Here is a 17848-nt window from a genome sequence, read left to right as displayed (position 1 = left end):
AATCCCAGACCTTAAAACACTCTCTGAGATCTGTCGGCCCTTCAAACCAATATACTCCCCATCTCTCTCTCCCCCCTGGTTCAATGACAAGACCTTTGGCCAATTTCCTTCTTTTAAGTTCCCACAAGTTATTTTAAAATGACCAACGGCCTTTTAGTTATCACAATTCTTGTGCATCTTTCTGCAGCATTTGGTAAGATTTCTGGATCTCTTCCTCTCTCATCTTTCATCACACCAACTTTCCCAGTTCTTCTATTTCTTTGACCACTCTGATTTTATCTGGTTTTTCCTTTTCCTCTCATCTCTTAAAACCAAGTTTTACCCCAAGTATCTGTCCTTTGCCCACTTTTCTCTATTGGCAATTTCATTCAGTCTTAAAATTTCAGTGCTCACGTCTACATAGATAACTCCCAGTCCATAACCTTCATTCCTGAACTTTCTCCCTTCCCAGCCTTCTCTTCTAAGACGCCACCCATCCAGTACTGTCTGACTCCATCAGCTCTCACCTGTCCTCTCCTCTCCATACTTGCTGTGGTTACCCTCGTGAAGACTATTATTGCCTGGATTCTACTGCAAGTTTTCCAGTTATTCTTTCTGCTCCCTTTCTCAATCTCTCTTGCACACTGCTGCCGAGTTAATCTCTGAAGCACACTTCTGATCATGCCACTCTATTTAAAAATCAGTTGATGTCGACACTGGAAATGTACTATAGGCCACTAAACTGTTCACTTTAAAACAATTAATTTTGGCCGGGCGTGGTGGCTCACTCCTGCAATCCCAGCACTTTGGTGCTTAGGGAGGCCAAGGTGGGTGAATCATTTGAGATCAGGGGTTCAAGACCAGCCTGGCCAACATGGTGAAACTCCGTCTCTACTAAAACTTAAAAAAAAGTTAGCCAGGCATGGTGGCAGGTGTCTGTAATCCTAGTTACTGGGAGGCTGAGTTGGGAGAATCACTTGAACCCAGGAAACCGAGGTTGCAGTGAGCTGAGATGGTGCCACTGCACTCCAGCCTGGGTGACTGAGTGAGACTCCATCTCAAAAACAAACAAACAGTTAATTTTATGTTATGTGACTTCATCTCATAAAAAAAAATTTTTAAGAAAAGAATCCATCCACACCTTCCTACAGGATGAAGTTCAAATGCCTTACACCTTACCTTGAATTAGACCCTCCAAGGCTGGTTCCAATCAACCTTCTCAACTTACTTCCTACTACTTCATGTCCTTCATTTCAGCCCACTTGGCTTTCATGTTTTCTGCCTCCCATGACTTTGATCATGCTGTTCTCTCAGCCTCTGACACTTGTTGATCTCAGCTCGACATACCCAATTATTAGCCTTTTTGTCACAATTCGAATCTCACCTTTTTCTAAAAGTCTCTCGATCTCATTTCCCACTTCCCACCCTAGAGCATTTGCTCGCACTTCTGAACTCCCGTAACACTCATGACAGTCACTCATTGTTTCACCCACCCCTAGGGTTCCTTTAATGCACCAGACTTCGGTGCACCGGAGCTTGTGCTGGGGATGGCAGTACCGCTTGGTGTCCAAGACCACGTTGATTCTAGACTTGGGATGTGTTCACTGGCATAATTAGACATCTGATAAAATCCAAGTCTGAACCTCCATCATTCCTCAAGTATCGTTAACACTTCCAGTGTGGAGACACATTCTACTTTGACATCAAGAGTCAACGTGCAGTGAGAAAATTACAATAATTGACATTAAGAGACATTTATCTATGACAGTTTGTATCAGTAGCCAGTCTGACTTAGGGCTAGGCTCAAAACTGATTCCATACCAACAGCAACAACATTTAAGTTCCCTCTTATGCTACAGAAAATGAAGGATGTAAGTGGGGGAAGAAAACCCCTTCAGACGCATAACGAAATCTCCCAACTGTGGACACTGAAGCTCCATGGCAAGATGGATCAATAGGGCAATATAGACCTACTTTGACCCTATTTCCATTATAAATGTTCTCAACTAATTTTTTTTTTAACTCCATGTGTTCTGCTTTCGGGTGCTAAGAAACGTTAAGGTCTGTTCCCCAAGAGCCAGCCAATCATTTTTTACCAAGCCTGATAATTGGCTGCCCTGATTCAGATAACATTTCATTAGGGTGACTACTGTCAGAAAACTCTGAAAATGTTTTTGAAACAAGAACTAATTGGGCTTGGCGATACTCGCCACGTTTTTCCGGAGCTAGGACCTTGCAATTATTTGCTACTAGGCACCCATAAACCCTTGCTTGTTAAACTGATCTCTTTAGCGACTTAAGCGCCCTGCGGCTCCCTCTTAGGGCTCTCCTGCCCTCTCCTCACCGATGCAGAGAGTGGTCTTGCTGGAGCATCTACGCGCCTGCAGTTCCTGCGCCTTTTCCCGGAGCTGCGCCAGGAAACCGTGGAGGAACTGGAAGCGGCCGAGAAGGAGGGTCTTAGCGATCGCGTCCAGCTGCAAGCAATTTCGCGCTTTCTGATTTCGGTTCCTCCGCGGCGAGTATCCTCGGGCGCCCCGTGGCAGGTTCCCGCCACCTAGGGTCGAAGACTGAAGAGAGAGCCCCGATTTTTCCACCTCCTCCTCCACCTCCGGTTCCCGGGCTCCGGAGGCTCCGCGCCGCCGTTTCGACTGGCAGGGGCGGGAAGATTGAACCCGTTCTGGAGCCGTCGCTCTGAGCTTACTCCTCGTTTGCCCGACCATTTTCTCATAGTCCTTGTTCCGATGGAGCTGGGTCAATTTCCGGCGCAGCCCAGCCGAGTCCGGCGAGGTCCGAAAAGGCCTGACTCGCCTCGCAGCCTCAACGACTTGTCCCTGCCGCCGTTGCGGGACTCCTGGTCGTCATGGCGACTGTGAAATGTGGGGTGGGGGGGCGTGCAGTCGAAGCCAGTCGCGCGGGCAGGCCCTGCCCACCCCCACGTGCTTCCCAGCGTGCGCAGCACCCCCGCCTCCGCGCTTCCCCGCGCGTGCAGCCTGCCCCGAGCGCAGCCCCACGCATAGCCCCCACACCCTCCCCAGCGCCTGCAGTCGCCGGTGCGTGAAGTCCCCAGGCCTGTATAAGTGCAGCCCCCTCCTTGCGAGCAGCTCCACGCACAACACCCTACACGCTCCCAAGCCTCGCTCGCGCAGAACACATCACCTCTCGCGCAGCCCCCTTCACGCGCTTCCTTGCGCATGCAGCCCCCCGAGCGCGCAGCTCCAAGCAGTCTCTCCACATGCTCCCCAGCGCCCACAGCCTCCTATACGCGCAGCCTCCACCCACACTCGCGCAGTCCCCACCTCTCACGCAGCCTCTCCGCACGCTCTCCAGCGCCTGCAACACCCCCAGTGGGCGCAGCTCCACCAATCGCTTTTCCGCGCTCCGCCCCCCGCACCGCTCGGGAACCTAAGCTTGCTGGCGACTAAGTCTGAAGAACTTCCCGTAGTTTAATTCTTTTCTTTGGGTTTAGGCTTAGCTTTGACCTTTTAACCAAAAGCTTACGCGTTAATTAACAAGGTATTAAAGGGGAAGATCTCAGCTAAAAGAAATGACAGTAGGAAGTGAGCCAGGGAAGCTAACGGACTCTCCGACCCGCCTGTGGTGCGCTGGGCACTAGGAAAGTCTCTGCTCTCCTACGGTCGCGGGGGTATCGTACAGTCAGTGCCCTTTGCCAATGCGGAGGGATCAGGCCGAGGCTGCGGGAAACACGTGACAAAGCCGGCGTGAGTCCGGTGGGTCTGACCCCAGAGCCTCAGGTTGATGCCAATTCTTTGGCACAGGACAGCATTTACCGAATCTTAACGCAAAATTATTTTCCAGTAAGGTTCCTCAGAAGTCATCAGCCCTAGGAGCGGTGTGCTCAAGCGCTTTCAGCAGTTTCCTACAATGGACACCAGCCAGGACCAACTAAGAGGGGAGCGCGTAGCCTCCCAGTCACCGCGCAGCCCTACAGGAGGTCACAGCAACTGGCACAGATGCACTGGGGCCACTGACATTTGCCAGGTCCTCCGTCACGGGCCACATGCTGGAGTCCACACCGCTTCGCTTCCCATCTGTTTGATGATGGATCAAATTGAACTCCCGTATCCTAACCGAGCAGTCTGAATCAAGGCTCACTGTGGCCAGGTTAATTTTTCCTGATGCAACACAGTACAAAAATGTTCATGGCTCCTCATAGCCCACAAATCAAGTCCTAGGCTTGCTCATCAATGCCTTCAATAATTGCCCCAATATACCTTTTCAACTTTAATTTCCCACTTCCTCGGACACAAATCTTCCATCCCAGTCGTTTCAAGCAAGGTTCACAGCCCAAGACACAGTAACTGCTGAATTCCTTTCCTCATATGGAAAAGCCACCTCTTGGCTTTCACATTACTTTTCTCCCTGTCCATCTGAATGCCATCAGCTTCCAACCCCCAGCTCATTTCTCCAGCCCATATTAATTATGCTTTTTCTGAAGGTCTGGAGCACTTAACTGACAGTACTATTCATCTTGTCACTCATTTAAATTCAGTAAGTGCTATTTCTGTTAAGTTTTTGTTTTGTGAGATTTTTTTTCAAGGAGCATTTCTACATTCTGGCATTATGTTTGGTGCTCAAAATGTTTTCTCAATTCATGCAATAACTATATGCAAATTTTAAAATCAAGCATCAGGGATGTGGTTATTTGCCCAAGTTTTAATATCTAATAAATCCTATCTGTCCAATGTGGAATTTAAAATATAAGGTAGTTATGGTGGTTGATAAGAATATATTCTTGAATGGATAGGCAAACTGAAAACACCTTATTTTAGAATATGTTTTAATGTTTTTTGGAACAATAAATGGAGTGGAGTGACTGTTTTCTTTTCGGTCAGTTGTTTTCTGGAGTTTCCAATTGCCTTTTGTATCACTTGGTGTCCGGGTAGGATAAAGCATGCTCTCTTACCCGTGGTCTAGCCCTTGAAAGTACAAATCTGGTCATTTTTACCATTTAAAAAAATTAATTTTTTTTTCAGACGGAGTCTCACACTGTCGCCTGGGCTGGAGTGCAGTGGCACCATCTCAGCTCACTGAAACCTCTGCCTCCCCGGTTCAAGCGATTCTCCTACCTTAGCCTCCCCAGCAGCTGGGAATACAGGCGCCCACCACCACGCCCAGTTATTTTGTTTTGTTTTGTTTTGTCTACATTTTTAGTAAAGACGGGGTTTCACCATACTAGCCAATCTGGTCTTGAACTCCTGGCCCCATAATTTGCCTGCCTCGACCTCCGAAAGTGCTGGAATTACAGGTGTGAGCCACCACAATGGCCTAAAAAATCTTTTTATAAGAATGTTCATTGTACTATTATTTATATCATTGAAAAAACAGAAATGGCCTCAATATCAAACACTAAGTTATGAAACATTCATATAGTGAAGGATTACAGCCACTAAAGTCATTCTGAATGGATATTTAATGATATAGAAAAATAGTCATGATACAGTGTTAAAGGAAAAAAGAAGTAGGATATATTTTATGATTCAGATGTTTAGTAAACACATAAAATTAACTATGTGCCATGTGCCACTCTAAATCTTTTACACAGGGGACTCATATAGGAAGATTACCAATGTATTACCTTGAGCTAGTAATTTAGCCACTCCAGGATTAATTTCCTCATCTGAAAAATGAAGACAGTTATATTTGTCTTACTGATGGTATGATTGAATGAATTAATGCTTGTAAATCATCTAAAACACGGCACATGGTTTAAAAAATGTTCCTTTATTATGTTCTAGATTGACCATCCTATAGTGCACTAGTGATTTAGGTTGGTGCAAAAGTAATTGCTGTTTTTGCCAATACTTCCAATTAATATTTTGCTCACTTGGTTTCTTTGTCATCAAGTCATATGTTAGTAATTATTGAACAGTGATACGTTTTAGGCTCATTAATTAACTGGAAGAAAGTTGCCTAAATAATTGTGTATCTACTTATGCTAAGGAGAGGAGCAGATTTGTGTGTAAGAGGGAAATCATGACATTTAGTTTTATTCGCAGTTGAATTGAATCATGGTTGTTTTCACCTTTTTACAGCTTCTCTATCAATGGTCACTTTTTTTACCTTGTTATTTTGAATGGTTATTTGAGTCACATTTTAGCTGCATACTAACTAATGACAATAACTTAAAGTAGTTAGCTTGATAAATTAGTCTATGATGAATTGACAATTAAAATAGCACATTATAATTAGATATGATGCAACACAGTCTTGCATTATCCTCTTTGAAACAGAGATGCCTCATAATTTGGCTATTTTTACTTAAGATAGCATCTCACTCTGTCACACAGGATAAAGTGTAGTGGCACTCACTGCAACCTTGACCTCCTGGGCTCAAGCAGTCCTCCTGCCTCAGCCTCCTGAGTAGCTTGGACTACAGGTGCAGGCCACCACACCCAGCTACTTTTTATTTTTGTAGAGACAGGGTATCATTATATTCCCCAGGCTGGCCTAGGACTCCTGGCTTTAAGCACTCCTGCCGCCTCTGCCTCCCAAACTATTGGGATTACAGGCATGAGCCACTGTACCTGGCCGCAAATTATTTGTCTTACAGAGAGCTCTCTAATCCAGTATGGATCTCTAGAACTTGTGTCAGTTTTTCCTTGTCCCTTAGTAAAGCAACGGGGATTTTTAAAAAATGCAATTAAACTATGTAACCAGCAGATGGCAACAATAATCTGTAAATCAAAATTTCCAAACAGGTACTTAGTAAATTCATTCTTTAAAAAAAAATCACTGTTCTTATAATAAATCCGTTTACTGAATATGAAATGTAGAGAAATTCCAAATGTAACCCCACATAAAAATTACATTGTATATTTCGTATATCAAAATAATTAAGATCATCCTCATGGTCAATATTTAGTTTTCCAAATAATGACTTTGTTTTCATTGATTCAGAGAAATTATTAGATTTAAAAGTTTTTAACTTTGCACGAATACATAGATATAAATTTAAGTGGATAGTTAAGTTCCATCTCTAGCCTCCAGGCTAGATGGAGGTAGTTCAGCAAAGATCATTTTGAAAACATTACAAACTTTTCCACTTACAATTTAAAATACGCATTTAAAATATGCAATTTAAAATACGCATTTCAAACTCTTTCTGCAGAAAAGATGGGTTTTTATATGTGCTGTCTCACAATTTCTTATGCATAAAGATACTTTCCCCCTTTGTACAGTGCAAAGAGCTGGAATTGGCACCGAAGTATTTGTCTCTGGTTTATCAGCATTAGTTATTCCAAAAGATGGTGGCAAAATTCTTAGGATCTCATATTTATTTAGTAATTTTATTTACTTCCATTTATACCTCTCTAAGACTTTTTCTATAAATTCAATCATGAAATACATCCTGTATTTAATCTTGTAGCTCCATTTTTGTCTTTAAAAAAAATAGGAATCCTTTCCCCATTGCTTTTGTCAGGTTTGTCAAAGATCAGATGGTTGTAGATGTGTGGCATTGCCTCCGAGGCCTCTGTTCTGTTCTGTTGGTCTTTATCTCTGTTTTGGTACCAGTAACATGCTGTAACCTTGTAGTATAGTTTGAAGTCAGGGTAGCGTGATGCCTCCAGCTTTGTTCTTCTTTCTTAGGATTGTCTTGGCTATGCAGGCTCTTTTTTGGTTCCATATGAAGTTTAAAGTGGTTTTTTCCAGTTCTTTAAAGGTCAGTGGTAGCTTGATGGGGATAGCATTGAATCTGTAAATTACTTAGGGCAGTGTGGCCATTTTCAAGATATTGATTCTTCCTAACCACGAGCATGGAATATTTTTCCAACTGTTTGTGTCTTCTCTTATTTCGTTGAGCAGTGGTTTGTAGTTCTCCTTGAAGAGGTCCTTCACATCCTTTGTTAGTTGTATATCTAGGTATTTTATTCTCTTTGTAGCAATTTTGAATGGGAGTTCTTTCATGATTTTGCTCTCTGTTTGTCTGTTATTGGTGTATAGGAAGCCTTGTGATTTCTGCACATTGATTTTGTATCCCAAGATTTTGCTAAAGTTGCTTATCAGCTTAAGGAGATTCTGGGCTGAGACAATGGGATCTTCTAAATATACAATCATGCCATCTGTAAATAGAGACAATTTTCCTAATTGAATACCCTTTATTTCTCTTTCTTGCCTGATTACTCTGGCTAGAACTTCCAATACTATATTGAATAGGAATGGTGAGACAGGGTATCCTTGTCTAGTGCCAGTTTTCAAAGGCAATGCTTCCAGTTTTTGCCCTTTCAGTATGATGTTGGCTGTGGGTTTGTTGTAAATAGCTTTTATTATTTTGAGATATGTTCCGTGGAGATCTAGTTTATTGAGAGTTTTTAGCATAAAGGGCTGTTGAATTTGTCAAGGGCCTTCTCTGCATCTATTGAGATGATCATGTGGTTTTTGTCTTTGGTTCTGTTTATGTAATCGATTACATTTATAGATTTGCATATGTTGAACCAGCCTTACATCCCTGGGATGAAACCTACTTGATAGTGATGGATAGATTTTTTGATGTGCTGTTGCATTTGGTTTGCCAGTATTTTATTGAAGATTTTTGCATCTATGTTCATCATGGATATTGGCCTGAGGTTTTCTTTTTTTGTTGTGTCTCTGCCAGGTTTGGTATCAGGATGATGTTGGTCTCATAAAATGAGTGAGGGAGGATTCCCCCTTTTTGTTTTGTTTGGAATAGTTTCAGAAGTTATGGTACCAGCTCCTCTTTGTATGTCAGATAGAATTCAGCTGTGAACCTGTCTGGACCTGGACTTTTTTTGGTTGGTAAGCTATTAATTGCTGCCTCAACTTCAGCCCTTATTATTGGTCTATTCAGGGTTTCAACTTCTTCCTGGTTTAGGCTCAGGAGAGTCCAAGTGTCCAGAAATTTATCCATTTCTTCCATGTTTACTCATTTATGTGCACAGAGTTGTTTGTAGTAATCTCCGATGGTAGTTTGTATTTCTGTGGAATTGGTGGTGATGTCCCCTTTATCATTTTTTATTGCATCTATTCAATTCTTCTCTCTTTTCTTTTTGTCTGGCTAGCAGTCTATCTATTTTGCTGATCCTTTTAAAAAAGCAGCTCCTAGATTTATTGATTTTTGAAGTGTTTTTTGTGTCTCTATCTCCTTCAGTTCTGCTCTGATCTTAGTTATTTCTTGTCTTCTGATAGCTTTTGAATTTGTTTGATCTTGCTCCTCTAGCTCTTTTAATTTTGACAATAGGGTTTCGATTTTAGATCTTTCCTCACTTCTCATGTGGGCATTTATTGCTATAAATTTCCCTCTAGACACTGTTTTAAATCCCAGAGATTCTGATATGTTGTTTCTTCATTCTCATTGGTTTCAAAGAACATCTTTATTTCTGCCTTCATTTCGTTGTTTATCCAATGATCATTCAGGAGCAAGTTGTTCAGTTTCCAACTATTGCATTATTGTAGTGTATCTGTTACAATTGATGAACCAATATTGGTGAATTAACTAAAAAGTCCATAGCTTACATTGTGGCTTGCTCTGAGTCACACAGTTGTATGTGTTTTGACAAGTGCATGATTTCATGTATCTACTATTATAGTAGCATCACAGAGTTATTATACTGGCCTAAATATCACCTGTGTGCCATCCCTTCATTCTTCACTCCCTCCCCTCAAACCATGGAAGCCACCATTTTCCTATCTCTGTAATTTTGCCTTTTCCAGAATGTCATATAATTAGAACCATCCAGTGTATAGCCCTTTTTTAACTAACAATATGTATTTGAGATTCCTCCAAGTCTTTTCACAGCTTGATAGTGCATTTCTTTTTATTGCTGAAAAATATTCCATTGTATGAATAACAGATGTACCACAGATTGTTCATCCATTACCTCTTGAAGGACATCTTAGTTCTATGTTCTGGCAATTATGACTAAAGCTGCTGTAAACAGTCATGTGCAGATTTTTATGTGGACATAAAATTTCAACTCACTTGGGCACATACCTGGGAACATACTTGCTAGATCATACGATAAGACTATGTTAACTTTGAAAGAAATTGGCAAACTATCTTTTTAAATGGCTGTACCACTTTGCAGTCCACAAGCAATGAGAGTTCCTATTGCTCCACATCCTCACCAGCATTAGTGTTGCCAGTGTTTTGAATTTTACCTCTTCTAATAGGTATGTAGTTGTAGATCATGTTTTAATTTGCAACTCCCTAATCACATGTGATGTTGAGCATCTTTTCATATACTTATTTGCTATCTGTATATCTTTGATTAAGTATCTGTTCAGAGCGATCTTTTGCCCATAATTTTTTTTCCTTATAGTTGAGTTTTAAGACCTCTGTGTATATTTGAAATACAAATCCTCTATCAGATATGTTTTTGCAAATACTTTCTCCCAGTGTGGCTAGTCATTTTATTCTCTTAACAATGTTTTTCACATAAGTTTTTAATTTTCATGCAATCCATCATGTTAATATTTTTTGTTAATGGTTTTTGTTATGGTGCCTAAAAAAACCAAAGCTACCTAGATTTTCTCCTGTTACTTTCTAGAAGTTTTATAGTTTTGCATTTTGTGTTTAAGTCTATGATCCATTTAAGTTAATTTTTGCAAAAGGTTTAAGGTCTGTGTTTAGATTTATGATTTTGCATGTGGATATTCAGTTGTTCTGGTACCATTTATTGAAAAGATTATTATTTCTCCACTGAACTGCCTTTATTCCATTGTCAAAGGTCATTTAACTATATTTATGTGGGCCTAGTTCTAGGCTCTCCGTCTCTTGCCAATAGCACACTTTATTACTATATTTTTGTAGTAAGTATATTTTCTTTATTTAGTGTTGTATATCTTCTTTATTACTATAGTTTTGTAGTAAGTTTTGAAGTTGGGTGGTGTCAGTCCTCTGACTTTGTTTTTCTTCAATACTGTGTTGGCTATTCTGGGTCTTTTGCCTTGCTACATAAATTTTAGAATCAGTTTGTTCTTAGCCACAAATAACTGGCTGGGATTTTGGTTGTGTTTACATTGAATCTATAGATCAAGTTGGGAAGGACAGACATCCTAACAATATTGAGTCTAACTATCCAAGAACATGGACCATCTCTCCATTTATTTAGATCTTCTTTGATTTTTGTAGTTTTCCTCATATAGCCTTTGTGAATATTTTGTTTATTTATACCTATTTTTTCTTATTTTTTTAAGTGATGATACAACTTTTTATTTCAAATTCCAATTGTTCATTGCTGGTATATAGGAAAGCAACTGTCTTTTTAAGTATTACTCTTGTATCCTCCAACCTTGCTATAATTCAATCTTGCCATAATCAATTATTAGTTCTATGAGTTTGTTGGAAGCACAACATTTTCTGTTTTTAAAAAAATCAGTAAAAATAGGAAGGAAAAGATCCATTAAAACTTCAAGAAACTGAACAAATAAACCCACTTGCATTGTGCATGAGTAACATAACCATCCAGGAGGACAAAAATAAATTAATCAAGTAACTGCTGAACTTGTCGTTTGACTATGTATTCTTAGTTGAGTATCAGGGAAACAATGCAAACAATGCTGACTTCTTTTTAGGTTTGTATAGTGTAGTGGTACTGCTGAAGCAATCTGAAATTAGTTTTAGGTGTATGGTAGAGTTAGGTACACAAATATGTTGAGGTTATTGTTGAGCCTTCTTCTACCATATCCATACAGGTATAGAAAGCGGAAAAGCAAGAAAAAAGGACTCTGTGGAAGTGCATTGGAATTGGAGGCATCAGCATGAATTCATGATTTCTAATACAATAGGAATCCTTTTGCCGTGTAAGACAAAGACAGGCTGAAGAGCTATACTGTATTTAAAGAGACTAAAGTAGCATGATGACTAGATACAATATGTGCTCTTGAAGTGGATCTGTACTAAAGAAAAAATATGCTACGAAAAACATTACTGGGTCAGTTGACAAATCTGGAATACAGATGATACATCACAATATTGCATCATTGTTAAATCTCATCAAATTGCTAACTCTACTGTGATTATTTTGTGGAATCTTCTTGTTTTTAGGAAATATACTTGGAATTATTTAGAAATAATGGGGCATGACATGCTATTTACTCTCAAGTGGTTCAGAAAAATATGTATATATTACACATCTATTTGTATGCCTATGTGTTTATGCACACACTACTCACCGTAAATGCACACGATACAGTAAATGAGGCAAAAGGTTAACAATTGTGAATCTGGGTAAAGGGTGCACAGGGTTTCTTTAAATTATTCTTGCAACTTTTCCATAGCATGAAATTCTTCCAAATAAAAGATTTCTAAAAGGTTAGTGTTAGGCATGCACGCAAAAAAATTAAGGATAATTGAGGTAGACTTTTGAAAGCAGGAAGTATGATAACATCAAATATTTTGAAGGACTGTCATGTGGAAGGAGGATTAAGACTTATAATTTGGTTAATCTTATTTTGTGTCATTCTGCTTTGTGTAATATCATTACAGCATATGCAAGTACTCATGGCTGAAATAAGAGACAGTAGGTTTTAAGTTTTATGGAGTCTTCAGTATAATTCAGTACAGAGAGGTACAAAATCGTGATTCTGAGGGTTCACTGGGTAGCATAAACGAGTGAAGGGGACAGGGTGCAGAAAAATGGAAAATGATGGGAATTTGAGAGCAATGTCTTTTCCAAAGGCTTTCAAATATTAAAGGCAAACGCAAAACACTGTGCAGTAATCCCGCACTGTGTCTAGCCTGTGAGTGGCCAGTCATGACCCACAATCTTATCTAATCCTTTCTGTCAGATAAGGAAACAAGTACCAAACATCATAAAACACAGTGCGTAAGAGAATGAAAGGTGTAAGTGGGTGCATATATATTTTTAAAAAAACACAATTTTTAATGAAAGAAACTAATATCCACACATTTGTACTTATGTACAATTGGGGTAATATATAATTTTAAGCTGTTTACAAATAATATGTAATGCTTCAAATATTACATAAGGTTGATAATACATTTCTAGCAGAAATAAATATATTGCACTTAAAAAGAACTGCATTAGATGTTACTTCATAGTATTAGGCTTATAACTTCTTTTTTTCATAAAACATTTCCCATGCCCTTCCCCCACCCCCAGCACACACATTTCATTACAGTGACTGTTCTCACGCAATTCATAAGCAAATGAACACAGCAAACAACAGAACTGTGATAGTGTCTACTAAAGAGGCTTTATCCAATTTTATACCATAGGAAATAAAACAACTTCTTTTATGTTCCTGAAAATAAGGGAGGAAAAAAGCCAACAAAACATAATATTTTAATGAACCAGAAGTAAAATACAAGTTGTATTTTTTGTCCATATGTATTATTTCACAAAAATGATTTTGTTTTCTTATTATCAAGATATTTCATTTAAAAAGGAGAGGGTAGTGAAATTATTTGAGAGAAGGACAGAGAAAAAAGAGCTAGAAAATACATATGAAATATTTACCTATCAAATATTTATAAATGAATCTTTCCATATTTAAGCATTCTGAAGAAAGATAAGTCTTGGAATATTATAATTGGCATAGAATATAAGTAGCAACGAAAGGATTTGATGGTTTTCTAAAATTTAAGAAGTTTGTAACTTTCTCTATGTGTGCTTACAAAACAAATCCGTACATTCTAAAATAACATTAAAACTTGTATAAAACCCATCCTCCAGCCAGGCACAGCTCTTTAAAGGAGAAAGCTGAAAATCTTATGTTCTGTCCAGTGCATTGTCTAGATTTAGGGTAGAGTACTGCTTTGTTTATAATAATTATCAGTCTACTACAAGTTTAATAATGACAACAGTTTTTCTTACTTAGTCACTGGAAGATTAAGTTGTTTTTCTTGCAGTTTGTTACTCTGCACATTCCATAACTGGATTTTTTGAACTTTTTAGTTACTGAGTCATGGAGAAGCTTGACGAGTATTTAATGGGGTGTAAAGTCATTTCATCCTCTTTACTTGAAAGTGATTTTTTCAATATAAGTCAGCTTATATATGCAGGACAGCCTGAAAAGCTATTGTGAAATACAGAAATGGGGTAAATATACTAACATCTCTTTGAAAAAGGCAGCATGGGATGAGGATGCTTTACGTCTAAGAATATTTGTTCCTTGGCCTTTTAAAGAGTTTTCTTTTTCCTTTTTGGTGGGGAGGGAGCAGCTGGAGAAGAAAGCGTGTTGTCCTGGCTGGAGAAGCAAAATAATGGAGACATGGATAAGGAGGGGAGACCTTGGAATGCCCCAGAAGTCAATGTAACTCCTACTATAATATAGACCTACACAGGGCCTTTACTAGATGATGACTGACCAGGAAACTTCTTAGTATCTCTTACTCTGTCCCCACCTACTAGGAACCGTGGTAAGCCTTGGGACAAGTTACCATTGTTATTAACTCAAAAGGTCCAGCAATACAGTATAAGTTCACTAATTTAGACCTTGTTAACTAATAATCTGTGATGTATTAGACAAGCTGGATATGTTTACCTATATATTGTCAAGGGTAGACAGAGGAGACAGGAAGACTGACTAAATTTAAAAAAAAATTGAATCTACTCAGAATTATTGATGTTTTAAAAACAAATCCCAATTGCAAAACCTATTAAGTTCTGAATTAATTCCTTGGGATTAGATAAAGCAGATCTGGCAGGACCTCTTTTTAGTAGCACTTCCCATTAGCCAAGCTTTTTGACACCGTAATATACTCGGGGTTGGGGGAGACCCTGACTATATTCTAAATATATTATAATTCATGATCTTTATTATTCAATTGGCTTTCCCATTAAATATGTAGTTCTTGAAATTAATTTTGCTAGAATGGGCTTTGGAATTTTAAATACTAAACCCACAAGGGTTTAATAAGAATCAACCACCAGGATACCTCAGAAAGGCCCAGGTAGGCAAAATTTCTACCCCTTGGTTTCCACGGCTCAAGTGACTCTGATTAGGTTAAGCTCTATTTCACTTGTGCTTCTTTTCTCTGTTTTGAATAATACTTAAAATATATATATCCAATTTAGAATTTTAGGTCTGACTAGTCTTTGTTTTCTCTAAACATTCTTATTTGTAGCCGTGTATTGCTTAATTACAAAATAAAATTAGAAAGTCAGGAAATACTAGTGTAAATCCATATTTAACAAAAACACACAAATCTATTTGAGACCCACAGATGGTAGAAATGTCAAAACAGTATGTGTTAAAACAATCTTTTCATCCTCTTTAAAAAGAAAATTCAGACACAGATTCACCTTAGTGGACCAGTAATTTATCAGGGTTATTGAGTAGTATTGTGTAAAACATTTTTTGTTATTCCTGCTTTAAGCAGCAGTACTCTATATTCAAAGGAATGCTGGCAACAGACCAGCTATTAAATATTAAACCCCTATCCTAGCTCTATGGATAGTTTAAACATTACTCATAACTGCTTTTTAAAAGAAATACACATCTGTACTTTGTTTGAAAACAAACTACCTGTGGATACTACAGCCTAACATGCAACAAGTTAAAAATTAGCCCACAGTGTTTGCTGTAGGATTGTGAGATGCTTTGTTAACACAGCCCATGCTTTTCTGTAAGTAAACTGTGGAGTATAGTGGACAATAGCAAGTGCAAAATCCAACAACAGCATCACCTAGACAGGCTGTGCCGTGATGCCTTGTTTCATAGGCTGAAAGTGCCCAAGAAAGGCATGTGATATGAAAGAGGCTAACATTAAAACCATCAAATAAAATCCCTTGGGAGTCTGATGTGATAAGTATATTGCATTTCCTCCCAAATATACTTCTCCTGTCAATAGAAATAGTTCCCATCTCTTTTAACAGATTCAATACTTTTGTAGCAAGAAGAGTAAAATGAATATTACATACAAAAATTAAATTAGAGTTTTGCAGAAATTTGCTAAGAGAACAGGTTACATCCTGTAGTTGAAGTGCATTAAATCTAAAGTTGAAAAACTATTAATTTCATTAAATCTCTGTTATTAGGGAAATAAACTGTTGCAAAATGCCAGATGTGTTACCCTGACTATAAATGCTTATATATATGTTGTTCAAAAACAATATACAGGTCATATAGAACTAAAATATAATTTGTTACTATTATAAACACATTAAAAGAAGCTTAAGAAGATAGCAAAAGCTGAAAATAAAGAATGCTTTAGTTTACTTATAAGAACTACCAACATTTCAGTTAAGGAGCCATTACATTAACAAGTGGTTTAATATTACAGACCTAGCAAAATGGTAATGGAGTCATTGAATGTAACACAGTAAGAAAAAAGGCCAAATTAGATGTATGGACACATTTCCACTCAGGAGTATAGGTTAAGTCATGGCCATCCCGGCGTTTAGAATGGTCATTCTTAAATCCCTGTCAATCACTGGCAGTAACAACAAAGCAGATTTACTGAAAATGAGAATTTGTCTGGATGCATTTCAACATCCATAAGGTCTCCCAAAACTGAAGTGAAAGTGAAGGGACCTCTGGCACCAATGGCAGAGAACTCCTTTTGGAATTGAACAACCATCTTTCTGCTGCAGCTGTAAGTGAAAGCAAGCCTCACATAACAACATACCTAGGCTTTGGAGTATTCCTCAGTGAATTAGTCAGTAGTGTTTAGAATGCAGCCCAGAAAAATCAACCTTCAGTTTTACCATGTAACATAGAGAGGCTCTTGCTTCAAAACTGTATATGGAAGATTTTTCCTCCATAACTCTAGCCCTAATCCTAACTCTGGCAAGTATTTGCAATAAAGAGAACAAGGAAGAAAGAAGACTGTGAAAACCACGCTTGTTGGTTACTGGCCCTTCAATATTACAAATAGAACTTTGTGAAGTCATTACCATGTATTCATCCACAAAACAGGATGCATTAGCATTATCTCAGCTCCTTCCCCAGCAGACTAACACAAAAGAAAACTAAACATGCTTATGCTACATCACTACAAATATTTTCTACTGGCTCCAATTTTCTACAGGGATAAATTGACTTCAGTTAGTCATCATGGTCAGTATGCTATATAGTATGTCCTCTTTGAAGAGTCTTTTATCCTGTGAAAAGCAGAATGAAACCTCATACACAATGATTTTATACATTACTGCATCAACACAGCATTTTAACCATGAGGAATAATGCACCTTAAGATTCATCAGCCTTGTATTATTAAACTTTCAAGCTGGCTGAGAACTTTACATGGATTCTCTCCTGAACCCAAGAGCTGTCCCCCAACTACAGATGAATCCTGGTCCATGGTGCATTCCCTCAGTGGTAGGTTTTATTGTGAGTCCAGCTCTCCTCTTTGATAGTTCCCATGTCTCCTGGAAAGCCCCTGCTCCAGTACCCCCATCCCACCCACCCAGCCCTGTCCTATATTTCCATACCCATTTGCGCATTCTGGATCTGGATTCTCCCATTTTTAGAAGAGTCATACAAATGGCGTCATCACAGCAGAGGAATGGCGCAGTCCTTGAATGGCAGCATAGGGCCCCTGCTGAAAATAGTGATGGTATCGCGGCATGTGGAATGAAGGGAATGTGGGGCCACTCCCTTGCATGGAGCTGGCAATGGCCGATGGGGTCAGAGGCATTCCCAGTCGGCTATATGGAGGCAGAGAACCCTGGATGGGGTGAGGAATGGGTGTTGCTATGGATGCTGTGCTGGTGCCAAGAGCAGTCAGGGACTGTGGGTGCTGAAACCCAGGAAAACTGGAAGAAGATGATACCCAGGAACTTAGTGACAAATTATCAGATGTTGTAAAGGCTGACCCTGTAAGGAAAAATACTCATTAGATTGTAAACACTGGGTCAATGTACAGATCAAGAATTAAATTATCTGTTAAGATCTATTTGTATTGAAGAATATTTAATATATC

The 17848-nt window shown here is 39.0% G+C and overlaps 2 protein-coding genes and 1 long non-coding RNA gene across 7 annotated transcripts in view; 1 reads left to right on the top strand and 2 right to left on the bottom strand.

Moving 5' to 3' along the window:
* The window catches only part of DPY19L2 (dpy-19 like 2), a 109525-nt gene extending 106631 nt beyond the window's left edge, over positions 1-2894 (bottom strand). The window contains exon 1 of one of the 4 annotated variants that reach the window (XM_032286814.1): positions 2324-2894. In XM_032286814.1, the coding sequence (XP_032142705.1) occupies positions 2324-2699 (376 nt within the window). In that variant the 5' untranslated portion in view covers positions 2700-2894. The remainder of the gene's footprint in view (positions 1-2323) is intronic. The other 3 variants (XM_032286813.1, XM_032286812.1, XM_032286815.1) reach the window with 3 other exon arrangements.
* LOC116557358 overlaps positions 1-17848 on the top strand; it is a 231370-nt gene that overhangs the window by 145297 nt on the left and 68225 nt on the right. The window lies entirely within an intron of this gene.
* The window catches only part of TBX20 (T-box transcription factor 20), a 56377-nt gene continuing 51323 nt past the window's right edge, over positions 12795-17848 (bottom strand). Inside the window, exon 8 of the mRNA XM_032286818.1 lies at positions 12795-17742. Coding sequence (XP_032142709.1) covers positions 17402-17742 — 341 coding nt within the window. The 3' untranslated portion in view covers positions 12795-17401. The remainder of the gene's footprint in view (positions 17743-17848) is intronic.

This window comes from Sapajus apella, unplaced genomic scaffold (assembly GCF_009761245.1).
Source record: "Sapajus apella isolate SASKATOON/1434 unplaced genomic scaffold, GSC_monkey_1.0 scaffold19, whole genome shotgun sequence".
NCBI lineage: Eukaryota > Metazoa > Chordata > Mammalia > Primates > Cebidae > Sapajus > Sapajus apella.
Note: the sequence above shows the minus strand (reverse complement) of the source record. Positions and strands in the feature narration are given on the sequence as shown.